Here is a 14857-nt window from a genome sequence, read left to right as displayed (position 1 = left end):
GTCTGAGTAAAAGATTATTCGCCTCAAAGTACAGAGCCAATATATATCAGCATTACACTCATATGTAAATGGTTTACACCTCCAAAACCGTGGCCATTAACATGCAGCAATAACAACCTCCAGGTCGTGGAACATGGCTGCAGGGATTTGCAAACAAAAGGAACACCGAATGCAAAACGGCCTGTTTTGCATTCGGTGTTGCAATCAATCCCAAAAGTGCTGGATGGCTCCGTGCAGGCCAGCACGGTTGCACACTGCGCTGGGCTTTTCTGCACAGAGGAATTGTCGGCTTCACGGATTGGTCCCTGCATGCTCGGCTCATGTCATTATACTGCTTGTAAATTTGTCATTTTACTCATGTACAGCATATACCGGTAGCTCCTACAGGCAATATGCTGTCTGTGGCCACATCCAGTTCACAATCAGGGCTCCCAAAAGAGTGGTTGGCAGCACTGGATGGAGCGATGAAGGAAGCCAAAGAGCAATAAACAGATTAATAACGTGGATAGGTTCCAGCGGCCAGCCTCGCCTCTCTCAATTAGCGCTGAATCAGCAGCGGTCATTAGCCTGCCCCTAATTGAATGTGATGGGGAGCCGCGCTAATGCAATCCTCCAGGTGTAATTGGTGTCAGAGGGAAAGCACATCTACTGCTCGCCCTGCCTGTGTACGCGGCCTCTCGTTCGCCTCCTCATTTGTTTCCAGCCCCCGTGTGACATCAGTCGCTGCCCTGAACACGTCTGATCCTGCCCTGCTGTTTCTTCAGGGAAAGACTTTGCCTCCAGAAGCAAGCAGGCAATTTCTCAAGAGATGACCCAAGGGAATCCTCCGACCAATAAGGGAAGTCTCAAAAGCTCTCTCAGCCTTTTGGGTGTCTCGACTGTCTTTTTGGCGAGTAAAATACAGATATCATCTGACTGATTCGGTTTGGAAGTGCGGCGGGAAAATAGCCGGTGTATAAGCAGATATGCAACAACCCGACAAAGTGAGAAATACAACTAGAAAAGTGTGACTTCTCTCACCCTGCTGCTCAGGAGCATCCCCACAGGGATGGCGATGAGCGGTATCTGGCTGTCACGAGATATATACAGCGACGTAGCAATCGGCATTCAGGCCAAAGAGTTCAATTCTTGTCTCATCAGACCGAGGAATCGTTTCCTTCATGCTCTCAGAGTCCTTTTAAGTGTCGATCGGCAAACTCCAGCCCGGGCTGTCGAGTGGCTTTTTTCCCTCCGGCGTAGCTTCAGCTCTCTCGTAACGTCCTGACTGATGGAGTGCTGCAGAGATGGTTGTCCTTCTGGCACAGTCTCCTGTTTTTGCTCTTGAATTTCCAAAGTGTCCAGTTATTCAGTCTAGAAAGTGTTGTTTTTGGTGTCTCTAAACATCCCGCCTCCCCAGATCTGTTTCTCGGTAGAATTCTCTCTGTGTGGAGAGTTTTTCGAGGAATTTCATGGCTTGGTTTTGGAACCGTGACACCTTTTGATAGACAGGTGTGTGCCTTTTGGAAAGTATTTCAAATCGGTTCAGTCATCCTTCAGGTGGACTCCTATCAAGTTTAAAACTCATTCTACACTGGTATGGAAACTCTGTGCTGCACTCCACCAGCTGTCAGCAACACAGCTTGTCAAGATAAGACAACAACTCATTTTTACCAATGAATTATTGAATGGCTGTTGTTCACACTATGAATGTTAATACACAGGAAAATATATGATAACTGCATCTGTAAACAGCACGTTGGCGCCGTCCTCATGCCTCATAGCTCGCTACCGAGGCCATGCAAAGACCTGAAGCACTCGCTCTGAGCCTTCGCCCTCCTCTCTCATCTCCATCTAGATGAGGCTTGTGCCAACTGCTCTTTCGGGGCGATCTGCGACGCCCAGAGCGGGCAGTGTGTGTGCGCATCGGAGTGTGTGGACTCCCACCAGCCCGTGTGCGGCAGCGACGGCGACACCTACAACAGCGAGTGTGAGCTGCACGTGCGGGCCTGCACACAACAGATGGACCTCCGAGTAGTCAGCCAGGGAGAGTGCAGTAAGTAATGCATGCATTGGTTCAGTGTGTGTCCATATCGGGCTTCTTGGCATTTGGCATACTCGTGGATCCTGGGTGGTCAGATGTTACACGTTAAGTGCACGGCATTCATAAGTAAAACACAGACAGATTTACCGAGGTGTTTTTCCCGAAATAAAATTTCCAAAATAAAAGTAGAGCCCAGCAGGGACCTCGTACAAACAGACAGATGGAGAATCACTCGGGGAGCGAATATGTCAGTTTTAAGGGAGGAAGTGGCATGCATGGAAATTCGGAAAAGCCAGGGGAAATCTCATTTAAAGATGCATTCTAAGGTCTGTTGTGAATGAAATACATCAAAACATTGCATTAACCCATTGCACTCTGATTCTAGAAACATGCGGCAACACTGTTTGTGCCTGGGGGGCCCGGTGCGTCCAGAATACGTGCGAGTGCCCGCCCTGCTCGGGCGAGGCCTTCTCCCCGGTGTGCGGCAGCGATGGCGCCACCTACAACAACGAGTGTGAACTCCGCACGTCCTCCTGCAAGCAGCAGAGGAGAATTCACGTGGCGAAGTCCGGCAGCTGCGATGAAGGTAGGAAATGGATTTTGAAATGGTGTGATTATGTAAACCAATCTGCCATTAAAATGGTGTAATTATCTTTAGCAACTGACCTGTGGCACAGCATGCAGTCATGTGTGGATTTTAATAATGGCTGCACATGCCACCAGCAGGCTAACGCAGCACAGGATGAAGGGAAAGCCATGCTGCGTGTCCGTCAACATAACCTGGAACAGAAATGAATTCTGGGTGATTAAGCTGTCGTGCTCATGCTTTGGCTCTCTTTCATTTCTCCTGCTGCAGTCAATTCTCAAATACTTGCAAGCTTCTTTATTAACCTCACCTGCAGGCAAACCCAGGCTCACATTAGAAGCAACCTTTTATGAGTAATTGAGACTTTTTATATATATATATATATATATATATATATATATATATATATATATATTGTGACAGCCCCCGGGGTGGACAGGGGGTTTCACGACAACACTGACCAATAAACACAACCAGTCGGCAGATAAACGGTTCAAGTGAGGTTTTTACTGAAGGTAGAGAGGGGAAAGAGGTAGGATAGACACTCAAGAACACAATGTCCGCTTTCCAGAGGGAGGGTCGGTGTCCAAGTCCACGGGTCGGTGCACAACGGGTATTCCTCAGACGGTCCAGGGCGCGGGCAGGAGCAGGGTAGTCGTACAGGCAGGGGTCGTGAGCCGGGCGGGTAGTCAGACGTTCCAGGGTGATCCAGGGGTAAGGCAGTCTTCTCCAAGGGGTTCGCTGATTAGGCTACTTCTTCTTCTTCTTCTTCTTCCTCTTCTACTCCTACTCTCTCCCGGTTTCCTGTTTCCTGGGCCCTTTTGTAGTCCCCTCCTCCTCCTCTGATAGGGTGTGGTCGCTCCCTCGTCTCTCCTCCTCAGGTGTTGCTTGTTGGGCTGATGGTGGTTTGGCGCTCTTTTCCATTCCCTGACATGGGGGCTCCGCCTCCATGTCAGGCAATATCGTCCCTCTATCACTACCCCTCTGGGGTTGCCCCTCCGGCTGCCACATACCCCCCCCCTTAAATCCGACCTGGGGGGAGGACTGCTCCAGGAACCTAGGGCGTCCCGTCTTGACAGGGCGTCCGCGTTTCCATGAGCGGCCCCGGATCTGTGGACAACAGAGAAAGCATACGGCTGAAGGGATAAAAACCAGCGGGTGACCCTGGCGTTATTGTCTTTCGCTCTGGACATCCATACCAGGGGGGCGTGGTCCGTGACCAGGGTAAAGTGCCGTCCCAGCAGATAGTATTTCAATTCCCCCAGCGCCCATTTGATGGCCAAACATTCCTTCTCGACCGTGGCGTATCTTGTTTCTCTAGGTAATAGTTTTCTGCTTACGTATGTGATTGGGTGCTCCTCTCCATCCCTCAGCTGGGACAGGACGGCACCCACCCCGGTCTCGGAGGCATCCGTCTGTACCACCAACGGTTGGGTAAAGTCCGGGGTCACCAGCACTGGTTCGGAACAAAGTGCTTCCTTCAGCTTCTCGAAGGCGTCCTCGGTCTCTGCCGTCCAGACGATCCGATCTGGCAGCCGGTTTTTGGTTAGGTCCGTCAGGGGCGCTGCAAGGGCAGAGAACTGGGGAACAAAACGTCGGTAGTAGCTAGCTAGCCCAATGAATGCTCGTACCTGTTTCTTTGTGCGGGGGCGGGGCCACTCCCGGATCGCCTCGACTTTCCCTACCTGGGGCTTGACGCAGCCGCGGCCGATGGTGTACCCCAGGTAGTCAGCTTCCCGGAGGCCGAGGCGACATTTCTTGGGGTTGGCTGTCAGCCCCGCCCCTCGCAGAGCTTTCAGGACTGCTTCCAGTCTTTGGAGGTGAGCCCCCCATTCCTCCCCGTGTACGACGATGTCGTCCAGATAGGCTGCCGCGTATTCTCGATGGGGACGAAGTACCTGGTCCATCAGTCTCTGGTACGTGGGGGGGGCTCCGTGGAGACCGAACGGCAGCCTCTTATAGTGGTACAGGCCCATGGGAGTAGTGAAGGCCGTTTTTTCCCTGTCTTCGGGGGCCACTGCCACTTGCCAGTAGCCTTTAGTCAAGTCGAGGGTGGTTATGTATCTGGCCCTCCCGATGCGCTCTATCATTTCGTCCACCCTGGGCATCGGGTAGGCATCAAATTTTGAGATGGCGTTGAGCTGTCTAAAATCATTGCAGAATCTGACTGAGCCATCTGGTTTCGGAACCAACACTATAGGGCTGCACCACTCGCTAGTCGAGGGTTCGATGATGTCTGCCTCCAGCATACTCTGTACCTCTCTCTCTATCGCCCCCCGGCGGGCTTCGGGGATGCGGTACGGCCTTAGTTTTACCTTCTTCCCGGGCTCGGTGATTATCCGGTGTTGCACCAGTGTGGTGTATCCGGGGTCCGGGGAGAACACGTCTCGGAACCGATCCACCATTTCCCGGACGTCCTGCTTCTGCCGGGGGGTCAACTCTTCTCCCACGGGTACCTCGACTGGCTCTGTTTTTCCTGGGGGTGTAGAGAGAGAGAAACAGAGCATGGCATCCCTACTCACCCATTTCTTGAGAAGGTTAACATGATAAATCTTCGTCGGGTGCCTTCGACCTGGTTGCCTGACTCGGTAGTTTACCGGCCCCAATCTTTCCATAACTTCATACGGTCCCCTCCATCGGGCTAAAAACTTACATTCCGCCGTGGGCACCAGGACCAACACCCGATCCCCTGGGTTAAACACTCGGGGTTGTGTTCCCCGGTTGTACACGCGGGCTTGGGCCGCCTGTGCCTCGGCCATGTGTTCTCGGACTATGGGCCAGAGTGATGCCATCCTCACCCTCATCTCCTCGACGTGGTCCACCATGGTGCGGTAGGGGGAGGGTTGGTGTTCCCAGGCTTCCTTGGCCAGGTCGAGTAGTCCCCGGGGTCGGCGACCGTACAGGAGCTCGAAGGGCGAGAATCCTGTAGACGCCTGGGGCACCTCTCTGATGGAGAACATAAGGAATGGCAGCAGTTGGTCCCAATTCTTACCGTCCTGGTCCATGGTCTTTTTCAGCATTTTTTTCAGTGTCTGGTTGAATCTCTCTACTAGGCCGTCCGTTTGGGGGTGATACACCGACGTCCTCAGTTGTGTCACCTTCAGCATGCCACACAGGTCCTTCATGATCCTAGACATGAACGGGGTCCCTTGGTCGGTGAGAATCTCCTCCGGTATTCCGACCCTGGAAAACAACATCACAAGCTCCCTTGCTATGCCCTTGGTGGCCATAGAGCGTAGGGGGATGGCTTCGGGATACCGGGTGGCGTAATCAACAATAACCAGGATGTACCTGTGTCCCCTGTTGGTCTTGGGTAGTGGCCCCACTAGGTCCATCCCGATCCTGCTGAAGGGGACGGTGATGATCGGCAGGGGCACCAGCGGGTTTCTGTGATGGGGTTGTGGGGCCACTTGTTGACATTCGGGGCAGCTCCGGCAGTAATCTTCGACGGCCTTTTTTATTCCGGGCCAGTGGAACCTGGCCCTCACCCTTTCCAGGGTTTTCTCCACTCCTAGATGGGCACCTAGGAGATGGGAGTGGGCTAACTGTAGGACAGAGGGTATAAAAGGACGTGGCACCAGTAACAACCTGAGGGGGGCCCCGTCCCTCATTACTACCTGGTATAGGAGCCCGTTATATATGGAAAAATGTGTGGGAGGGAGGTCTCTTACCCCGTCCAGTGGTCGTCCGTCTACGGCGGCCACCTGCCGAAGGGCGTTGGCTAGGTTGGGGTCCTCCAACTGGGCCGTCCCAAACCTCCCTGTGAGGGGCCCGGGTAAGATGGGCTCCTCCGGGTCCTGGGGAAACAGCCCGGCCAGCTCCTCTTCGTCGAGGGAGGGGGTATCTGCTTCCTCGGGGATGGGCGGCGCCTCTCCTTCGGGCTCACTGGGGCTGGAGGGTCCGTCGTTCTCGATGGCTGTGGCATAGACGTCATCGGGGTTGGGTTGGGTGGCCTCCACCAACGCCCGGGCCACGGCACTGGCGACTCCTTCCGATAGGGGAGAGGTGGAGATCTCCTCCCCCAGCCCACAGATGGCTTTCTTTTTGTACTTTCGGGGAGGGGTCGTACCTTGTTTCACCACCAGGCTGCGCCACAGCTCCTGGAACACGGGCAGGTCTCGGCCGACGAGCACCTCTACGGGGAGTCCTTCCACGACTCCTGCAGTGCCGATGTATCTACCCCTCGTCGTGTAGATCTCTAGGGCGGTGGTGGGGTATTCGCGGGTCTCCCCATGGATGCACGTGACCGCTCGGGTGCCTGTTAGGAGCGGGTACTGAGCATACGTGGGTCTCACCAATGTAATGGCGCTCCCGGAGTCCACCATCGCTGAGGCGTCGCGGCCGTTGACTTTGACAGGGGTGAGGGGCATGTGGTCCTCGTGAGTGGCCCAGCATCCTGTAATCAAGCCGCATGGGCGACTCCCCTCACTGGCCGTGGGCATGGGTGCGTCCTGGCGGTGAGGGCATTCCCAGGCGATGTGCCCGATCTCGCCGCAGTTGTAGCACCTCCTCTCTTCCTGTCCAAACGCCGGCCGACGTCGGGGAAAGCCTGGGGGGAAGGAGGGAGACACATATTTATTTTCCTCAGTTTTAATTTTTTCTTTGCGGGTGGGCCCCTCTAATGTCTGGTTTCTTCCCCCACGCACTAAAGCTTGTGCTGCTTGGTAACCCTCCATTATTTCCACCAGGTCCTCGATGTTGCGGGGGTTTCTCTGGCCTGCCAATTTTTTTGCCTCATACGGGAGTGATCTGATGTATTTGTCCATGACCACGCGATCGGTGGGCGACACCTCTGTTGGCTCTGCGTGTAGCCAGGCCGTCGTAATCCTTTTGATCTCATGCATCTGGGCTCGCGGAGAAAGTGAGGCGTCATATGACCATTCATGAAATCGTTGGGCCTTTAAGAACAGCGTGACCCCGCATCGCTGTAACGCTTCCGCTTTCAAAACCCGGAAGTCAACTTTTCCAGCGCGCTCTAAGTCCTGATACGTTACTTGCGTTTCATTGATCAAAAAGGGGGCTATTAACTCTGCCCAGTGCTCTTCGGGCCATTTTTCGCGGAGTGCCGTTGTCTGGAATATTTGAAAAAAAACTTCCACATCGTCAGCTGCCGTTTGTTTGAGCATGAAGCGCGCTGGATTGGCTTTCTCCACGGTATGTTGCTCCTGTTGGTTTTGTAACATGCCCTTGATTTCGCTTTGCATGGCATCCGCGCGTTCTGTTTGTAATTCCATATATTTCTCCATTTGTATTTGCTGTTGGTATTGTTGTTGCTGCTGGGATTGGAGGATTTGCATTTGTACTTGCATGGCTTGTTCGTGGCGCTTTTGGGTTTCTTGGTTGCTAGCGATTAGCCCCGCTAGCAGCTCTTGAAATGGCACCGGGGTGGCCATGCTTACTGGGTCGGTTGGTCTATCGGTCAGCGTTGCCAGAACCGGGTTGTGCCCACGTTCTCCACCAAGTTGTGACAGCCCCCGGGGTGGACAGGGGGTTTCACGACAACACTGACCAATAAACACAACCAGTCGGCAGATAAACGGTTCAAGTGAGGTTTTTACTGAAGGTAGAGAGGGGAAAGAGGTAGGATAGACACTCAAGAACACAATGTCCGCTTTCCAGAGGGAGGGTCGGTGTCCAAGTCCACGGGTCGGTGCACAACGGGTATTCCTCAGACGGTCCAGGGCGCGGGCAGGAGCAGGGTAGTCGTACAGGCAGGGGTCGTGAGCCGGGCGGGTAGTCAGACGTTCCAGGGTGATCCAGGGGTAAGGCAGTCTTCTCCAAGGGGTTCGCTGATTAGGCTACTTCTTCTTCTTCTTCTTCTTCCTCTTCTACTCCTACTCTCTCCCGGTTTCCTGTTTCCTGGGCCCTTTTGTAGTCCCCTCCTCCTCCTCTGATAGGGTGTGGTCGCTCCCTCGTCTCTCCTCCTCAGGTGTTGCTTGTTGGGCTGATGGTGGTTTGGCGCTCTTTTCCATTCCCTGACATGGGGGCTCCGCCTCCATGTCAGGCAATATCGTCCCTCTATCACTACCCCTCTGGGGTTGCCCCTCCGGCTGCCACAATATATATATATATATATATATATATTGTATCATATCTCAGTCAGAAGCCGCCCTGTTTTCTTGTTTCCTTCTTCTCTTATTTTGATGTAGCTGCTTTTAGTCGTTTATGAATCTTTCCCCATTCTACCGTCAGTGAAACTTAACAGTTCTTGCACTGATAATAAAAGCCTTTTAAGACACAAAAAACATTTCCTAGTGGACGTTTAATGTGAAATATCTGCAGGAAAGTGTTGTCAATAGCTGAACACTGAACAAAAGAGTGATTGAAGTATATAAGTGAACGAGAACAGCAGTCAGAGCATTAATATAAGCTAGCAGCCAACAACTATTGTAAAGATATGGTGGAGTCATGTCTACCTGTTGTAATCCAAGCTTCTCTGTGCTTTGTTGATATAGCCGGGCCGGCCCCGCGTGCCTCCCTGGTCAGCTCACAGCGTTTAACGCAGGAGCCATGACAGCACAAGTCGTTTCGCTCTGCTTTTATCAGCGCTGTTTGTTTTGCGCTGGCTTTTATTGGAGAATTCACAGTACACATTTTATCGAGCCCCACCATCCAATTATGCTTTTAAGTGTGTGACCGATGGCACTTAACGCGAGTGTCGCCAATTTTCCACGCCTGCATACTCTGTCCGCGCTGAATAAATGAGATCTAATTCACCGCGCAAAATCATATCTTGATCTGCGATGACAGGCCGAGAAAGGGCATCACGGTCTCTCTCGCTCGGGCCCGTCTTGGGGGGGGCGACTGGAGGGATAGCTGGAGAGAAGAAAAGAGAGGATAGATGGAGGACAGATAGAGATGAGAGGAATCCTCTTCCGTTTTGATTGCTAGCCAGCGGGTTTTTTTCTTTTTTTTTGTCTTTCTTTCTCTTGTTTTTGTCTCTTCCTACCATTGTCTACCGTGTTGGCCCAGGGCCTCCGAGGCGAATCGTGTCGCCAAAGCTCCTTGTGGTCAATTTAACATCATTTCATTGACTGAGACGAGTGCCCTTCTTTGTATGTGGAGCGTGAAGAAATGTGAAACTGCATGCAGACTCGCTCTTACCACACACACAGACGCTCTGTCCTCTTTCTGTTGGTTGTCTTGTATCAGGCAAAACGGCTCTCTTCTACCTCCCCAAGGGCATTGCTGCGCTTGTGTGTTGTTGCATTCTCTCTCTCTCTCATACCGCCTCTGAACATCCCTTTTTTTCAGTTGCTCATTTTGATTCAGAGAAAACCATCAGGCTTACACAAAAGGATCTTTTTCTCTCTCTCTCTCTCTCTCTCTCTCTCTTTTCTCCCTGTCGCTCCATGCCATCCCGCCCACTCATGTCCTTCTCTCTGTATTTTGCACTCTTCTCCACCGCAATTGTGCCGCTCGACAACAGGGGCCCCGATGCTTTCACAGATAGGGGTCGAGGTGGGATTGCCTGCGATCGATAAATTTCACCCTATGGGGTGAAATCTGCAGGCTCTGTCCCCGCTTCCTTTTCAGCCCCCTCAAATCTGACCCAGACCTTCCACAGGAAGTCTGGTGTCATTGTAAAATGATCAAAACCAAGTTGCTGAGTCCCCCCTCGAGATATCTGTGTATTGGCTGTGGGATGCTTCTCTTTGGCTACATCCTGTCAAATCTGTGGTTGATATATTTCTCCCCCTCCTTGATGTACAGGTGGTAGGCTTTTATAGTATATATCGTGTATTAACAGCAGTCTGCCACAATAAACGAGACCTTAGACGAAGTATTTTCCGGCCGGCTGTGTTGTGGACAGCGGCAAAGCTCTACATCACCGGTATGCCCAACCCCTACTCCATACCTCACAACTAAGATAAGCCCGGAGAGGAAGTCAACATGTGATTTATTCGCTTTTGCAGACCTGACTTAAACCTCCATCCTCATTAGTCTTGCTGGGGGGGGGGGGGGGGGGAAGGGTCGGCGAGTGTAAAAATGGAAGTTGTTTTCTTCCCCCTTTTGTTTAACAGTAATGAAAAATGACAGCGTTCCCACTGTTGGCCATACAGGGAAATTCATCACCTGTTTAATTTCACACCCGGGTAGGCCTGGCCTCTGCTTCTTTTGCCGACACTGACAAAGTGGCGACTGAGAGCAGTGCATCACCTGCGGGGGCCCCCGGCCCTTTTTAATTGACTAGACATTTAAGAAACAAGATTATGAGTGCAGCATCAACGCGGCGATGCGAGGCCCACGCCCTGCACATATAGGATCAATAATGCTCCGAAAGATATGAAAGGGCATACAGATTCAAAAAACAAAGACCTCCTCTCTTAAGCATCTCCAAACACCCCGTCCCACAGCGCTCCGTCCCTCTTTCTGTCTCCAGGAACTTTATTTGGACGAACAACAGCTGTCACGCCCGTCAAACATCTGGCCATACGTGCGGCTTATGGATGGAGCGAAAGCGTCGAATGGCGCCGTTGTCTTCTTCGAGCTTTGCCGCGGCGAGGTAGGGCTTGCTCCGAGTGATAGATGTCCGAGGTGACACTCGCACGGGTCATGCTATCAGAAGGCATCGCAGTGATATCGGTCACTTCCACGGATGTAGACACGACGGATCTGCTCGACCAAAACACCTTCCGGCTGCTTCTCACACTTTATTCACCCTCTTCTTTTCCTTTCCACTGCCAAATCCTTGTAATGTGTGTTTTTTTTCTTTCCTCTCTGTCGTCCTTGGACATTATTCTGATGCTGTTCATTTCCTCTCTACTCTCTGCCATTGAATTCTGTCTTCTTAATGGAGCTCCCTTGGCTAAATAGACTCTGGTTTCCGACATGATTGAGTAAAAAGCAACGGACGGGCAGTGCAGAGAGAATAGTTGATGGACTCATCTTAGCTGGGGATGTATGAATTGAAAGGTTCATAAGCAGCGCGGGTGGCAGGCACATCAAAGAGCACCAGCTAATTAGAACCCCCCCCTTCGCCCTTCACTTTTATTTATTCCATTCTAATGTCTTACCTCTTTTATTTATTTATCTCGCCTCTGTCAGGGAGGCCTGAGCGGAATATGAATGAACTCCTCCTGCAGTTCCCTTTCACTGTGTCTCACTGAGCTGGTAGTACAGTACACAGGTACACGTAGCTGCCGGCGCCCCAGTTGTTATCGTTCCCTCTTCTGATCCGTTCTGGAGTCAGCCGACACCTCGTTTTTCAGATGACATCTTAGGAACCTTCAGATACCTGCGATAATGGCGCCAGGCAGTTGAAAGCCATTAGCCCCGAGCGTCAGCCCCGTCACTAAGTGTTACGTTTTACCGCGACGGCGGTTCGCGATCGCTCAGTAGCTCGCAGCAGCAGATTTGAGGATCGTGGGTCGGAGGTTTTGTTGGCTCAAAACGGAGACGGAGCGAGTCCTTAACAAGTCCTGATGTTTGTGGAGGATGTCGACCACTCGAAGCTTTCACAGCCCATTGCTGATGACCCATGACCCAAAGAACAGCCGGGGCTTTCATCTGCCCCTCCCCTGCACTGTGACCTGCTCCATAATCTACTTTAGAAGATGGGGTTATGCTAAGTGGCACTTCCATCACTACGGCATTGATTTCACCATTAGAGGCGATGCATCAACACAGACGGGAAGAAGAAATAACACCTTGATTATCTGATGCTTATTATTTTGAGTCGCTGGGATCTTTCAGTTGGACTGCATTCCTTCTTTTCTTATATTTGGAATAAACAGATTTGAACTTTCTGCCAGCCCCACGGGGTGCCTCTCGCTCTGTCTGGCATCCTCTCTATCTGCCGCGCCGCTGCTTTCATTCACTGCTTCCGCTCACGTCGCACCCAATCTCCCTCCGGAGTTCCACCAGAGGTGAAATTTGCAGCTTCAAAAGCCGGATCCTCCCCCTGTCTGCCGCCGGCACTCTGCAAAAGCCCCCCGATTTATTTTTCTTCCAAAAATTAAACTCATTGCTAGCGTGCGCACAACAGTTCATCACTGACAACACTTCTGTTCAGAGCAACACAAATCCCCGGTGATGGTTGGACGTGGTCTGGACCAGGAACGCACTCACTTGGATCCAGAGAAGTGCACTTTCAAAAACAAACAACAGGCCTTCCAGGGTCACAGTTAAAGACAACTTTCTCGGAAGTTACAGGCGATAATTAGATTTTACTCAACACTTTGCAATTAGTTATATTCTCATATCAGGAGGCAGGCAACCATAGAGCAGTCCTTGCCACTTATTCTCTCTGCACACTTGGAGGCCAGAGTTAATAATTCGCTCCCCTTTTTGTCTCTGATTAAATTGAAATGAAAGGGATGCCTCGCTGGTGGTGCGGAGATGTTGCGTCTAATTTATTTACTCAATCTCTTTCCCTCACCACAGTTGGTCATTATCTTGCACTACCAGCACCACTTTGCTTCCCCCTCCCCACCCCCAGTGTGAGGGAAATGTAAATGATCCTCACTTTGTGGCGCTCCTAATGTGTAAATGTGGCCTTAACTTAAAGAGACATGAAAGCAGGACCCTGTCTCCGCCCGATGCACCGATGAGGGGACATCTCCCCCGTGTGTTTGATTGACGACGCTGTGTATTTTGCGGTGTGTTTGCAAACGCAGACTGTGGCTCAGGAGGGTCAGGCTCGGGCACGGAGAGCTGTGAGCAGGACCGCTGTCGCATGTTCGGAGGCTCGTGGGACGAGGACGCGGAGGACGACCGCTGCGTCTGTGACTTCACCTGCCAAAGTGTTCCTCACAACCCGGTAAGGCCGCCACACGCGTGGCTTAGTCCTTTCAAACACATGTAGTGCAGTTTGCGTCCGGAACTTCAGTGTCATAACTCAGTCAAATTGAAACACACAAACATCGGACATATGAGAGCTGCAGCTCCACAGTTCATCAGGGATACATGCACATCATTTAGACAGCAAAATGTGCAAATATAATAAAGACTATACTTTATTTTTAAAACACCCAAAGTATTATGGGTTGGCAAAAACTTGAGGTAAGAAAAACAATAGGAGAAAACACAAACACGATTGTTCGATTTTTGACAATACTCGGGCTCATAATGTCCTTTCAACACGGCTCTTGTGTCTCTGAATGGCTGACCCTGTGCTGTGCCATGTGTGGAAAACCTTTGTACATACAGGCAAACACTCCAAAACATTTAAAACTGCATAAAATGGTTTTATTTTGCATAACAAAAATGGTCCGAGAACATGTATTGTACCATCGGCATGTCAACTGATCACACTTCTGGGTAATGTAACTTGTAATGTAAATATAAATATCGGGTATCGACGAAAAAAAAGAAAAAACACCAGACCGTAAATAAGACATCTTTAGGTGACTAAAACGTTACAATTGGGAAAGGGTTGAAGTTGTACGTGACCAGATGTAACACTCAACTTTCTGTGATTCCTTTGTAGATTTGTGGCTCAGATGGAAAAAATTACAGCAACGAGTGCCAGCTGAAGAAGGCCAGATGTGAGAAACAAGAGCACTTGTTGATTCAGAATCAGGGAGCCTGTGCAGGTCGGTACATCACACCACTCAGAGTCAATGCCATTACAGTGTGCGCAAGCACGCTCGCCAAGATCCATTGTCATCGACATCCCATCTCTCCGCTCATTCCATCCATTGACGGGGTCTGTAGTCTGTAGTCGGAACACAATTCCGACAGCACTGCTGTTCGTCTCTCCGCACTGTGATCGCTGTAGCCGTAAGAAGTGGCGGAGGTCAAGGTTCAATACCACGTGTGTATTTATGCTCGGAGAACGTTGGCTCGACGCGCTCGAGGCTTTTCAGCGAGGCTCTCGTTCATATCTGGAGAACGGAGCGTTCCTCCTCTGGGGCTGGCTGGCGTGCACAGATGAGAATCTCTCTCACGGGCACATGTATGGATCGAGCTGATAGCGGTAATGATGACTTACCGCGCCCCCGGACGTTCTGACAACATACACCGCAAAACCTGTGCTCACAAGCTGGCTTCTTAACCCTCGAGATGCCACTTCGCTCCTCTTGCTATAATATTAAAATAAAAACATTCTCTCTGTGTGTCAATGAATGCCATTCATCAGCCAGCATCCGATCAGCGGCTAAGTAGCAAAGGTTAGCCCTCGTCTTCTCCGTGGCTGTGTTAAATCAGGAGCCTTTTGCTCCGCTGCTGGCGCAGGTCGGGGAGCAGAGCAAAAGGCACTTAGGGGGTTTCGTGTGATCATTCCAGCCGGTTTGATTCCCCGTGGGGGT

At 51.4% G+C, this 14857-nt stretch overlaps 1 protein-coding gene across 5 annotated transcripts in view; it reads left to right on the top strand.

Moving 5' to 3' along the window:
* Window positions 1-14857, top strand: part of agrn (agrin) — a gene marked incomplete at its 5' end in the record, with an annotated part of 228243 nt that overhangs the window by 164283 nt on the left and 49103 nt on the right. For all 5 annotated transcript variants that reach the window (XM_079273779.1, XM_079273781.1, XM_079273778.1 and 2 more), the window contains 4 exons: window positions 1835-2032; window positions 2406-2606; window positions 13226-13368; window positions 14038-14143. In XM_079273779.1, coding sequence (XP_079129905.1) covers window positions 1835-2032; window positions 2406-2606; window positions 13226-13368; window positions 14038-14143 — 648 coding nt within the window. The remainder of the gene's footprint in view (window positions 1-1834; window positions 2033-2405; window positions 2607-13225; window positions 13369-14037; window positions 14144-14857) is intronic.

The sequence above is a fragment of the Melanostigma gelatinosum genome, assembly GCF_949748355.1.
Source record: "Melanostigma gelatinosum genome assembly, chromosome: 8".
NCBI classification, from domain to species: domain Eukaryota; kingdom Metazoa; phylum Chordata; class Actinopteri; order Perciformes; family Zoarcidae; genus Melanostigma; species Melanostigma gelatinosum.
Note: the sequence above shows the minus strand (reverse complement) of the source record. Positions and strands in the feature narration are given on the sequence as shown.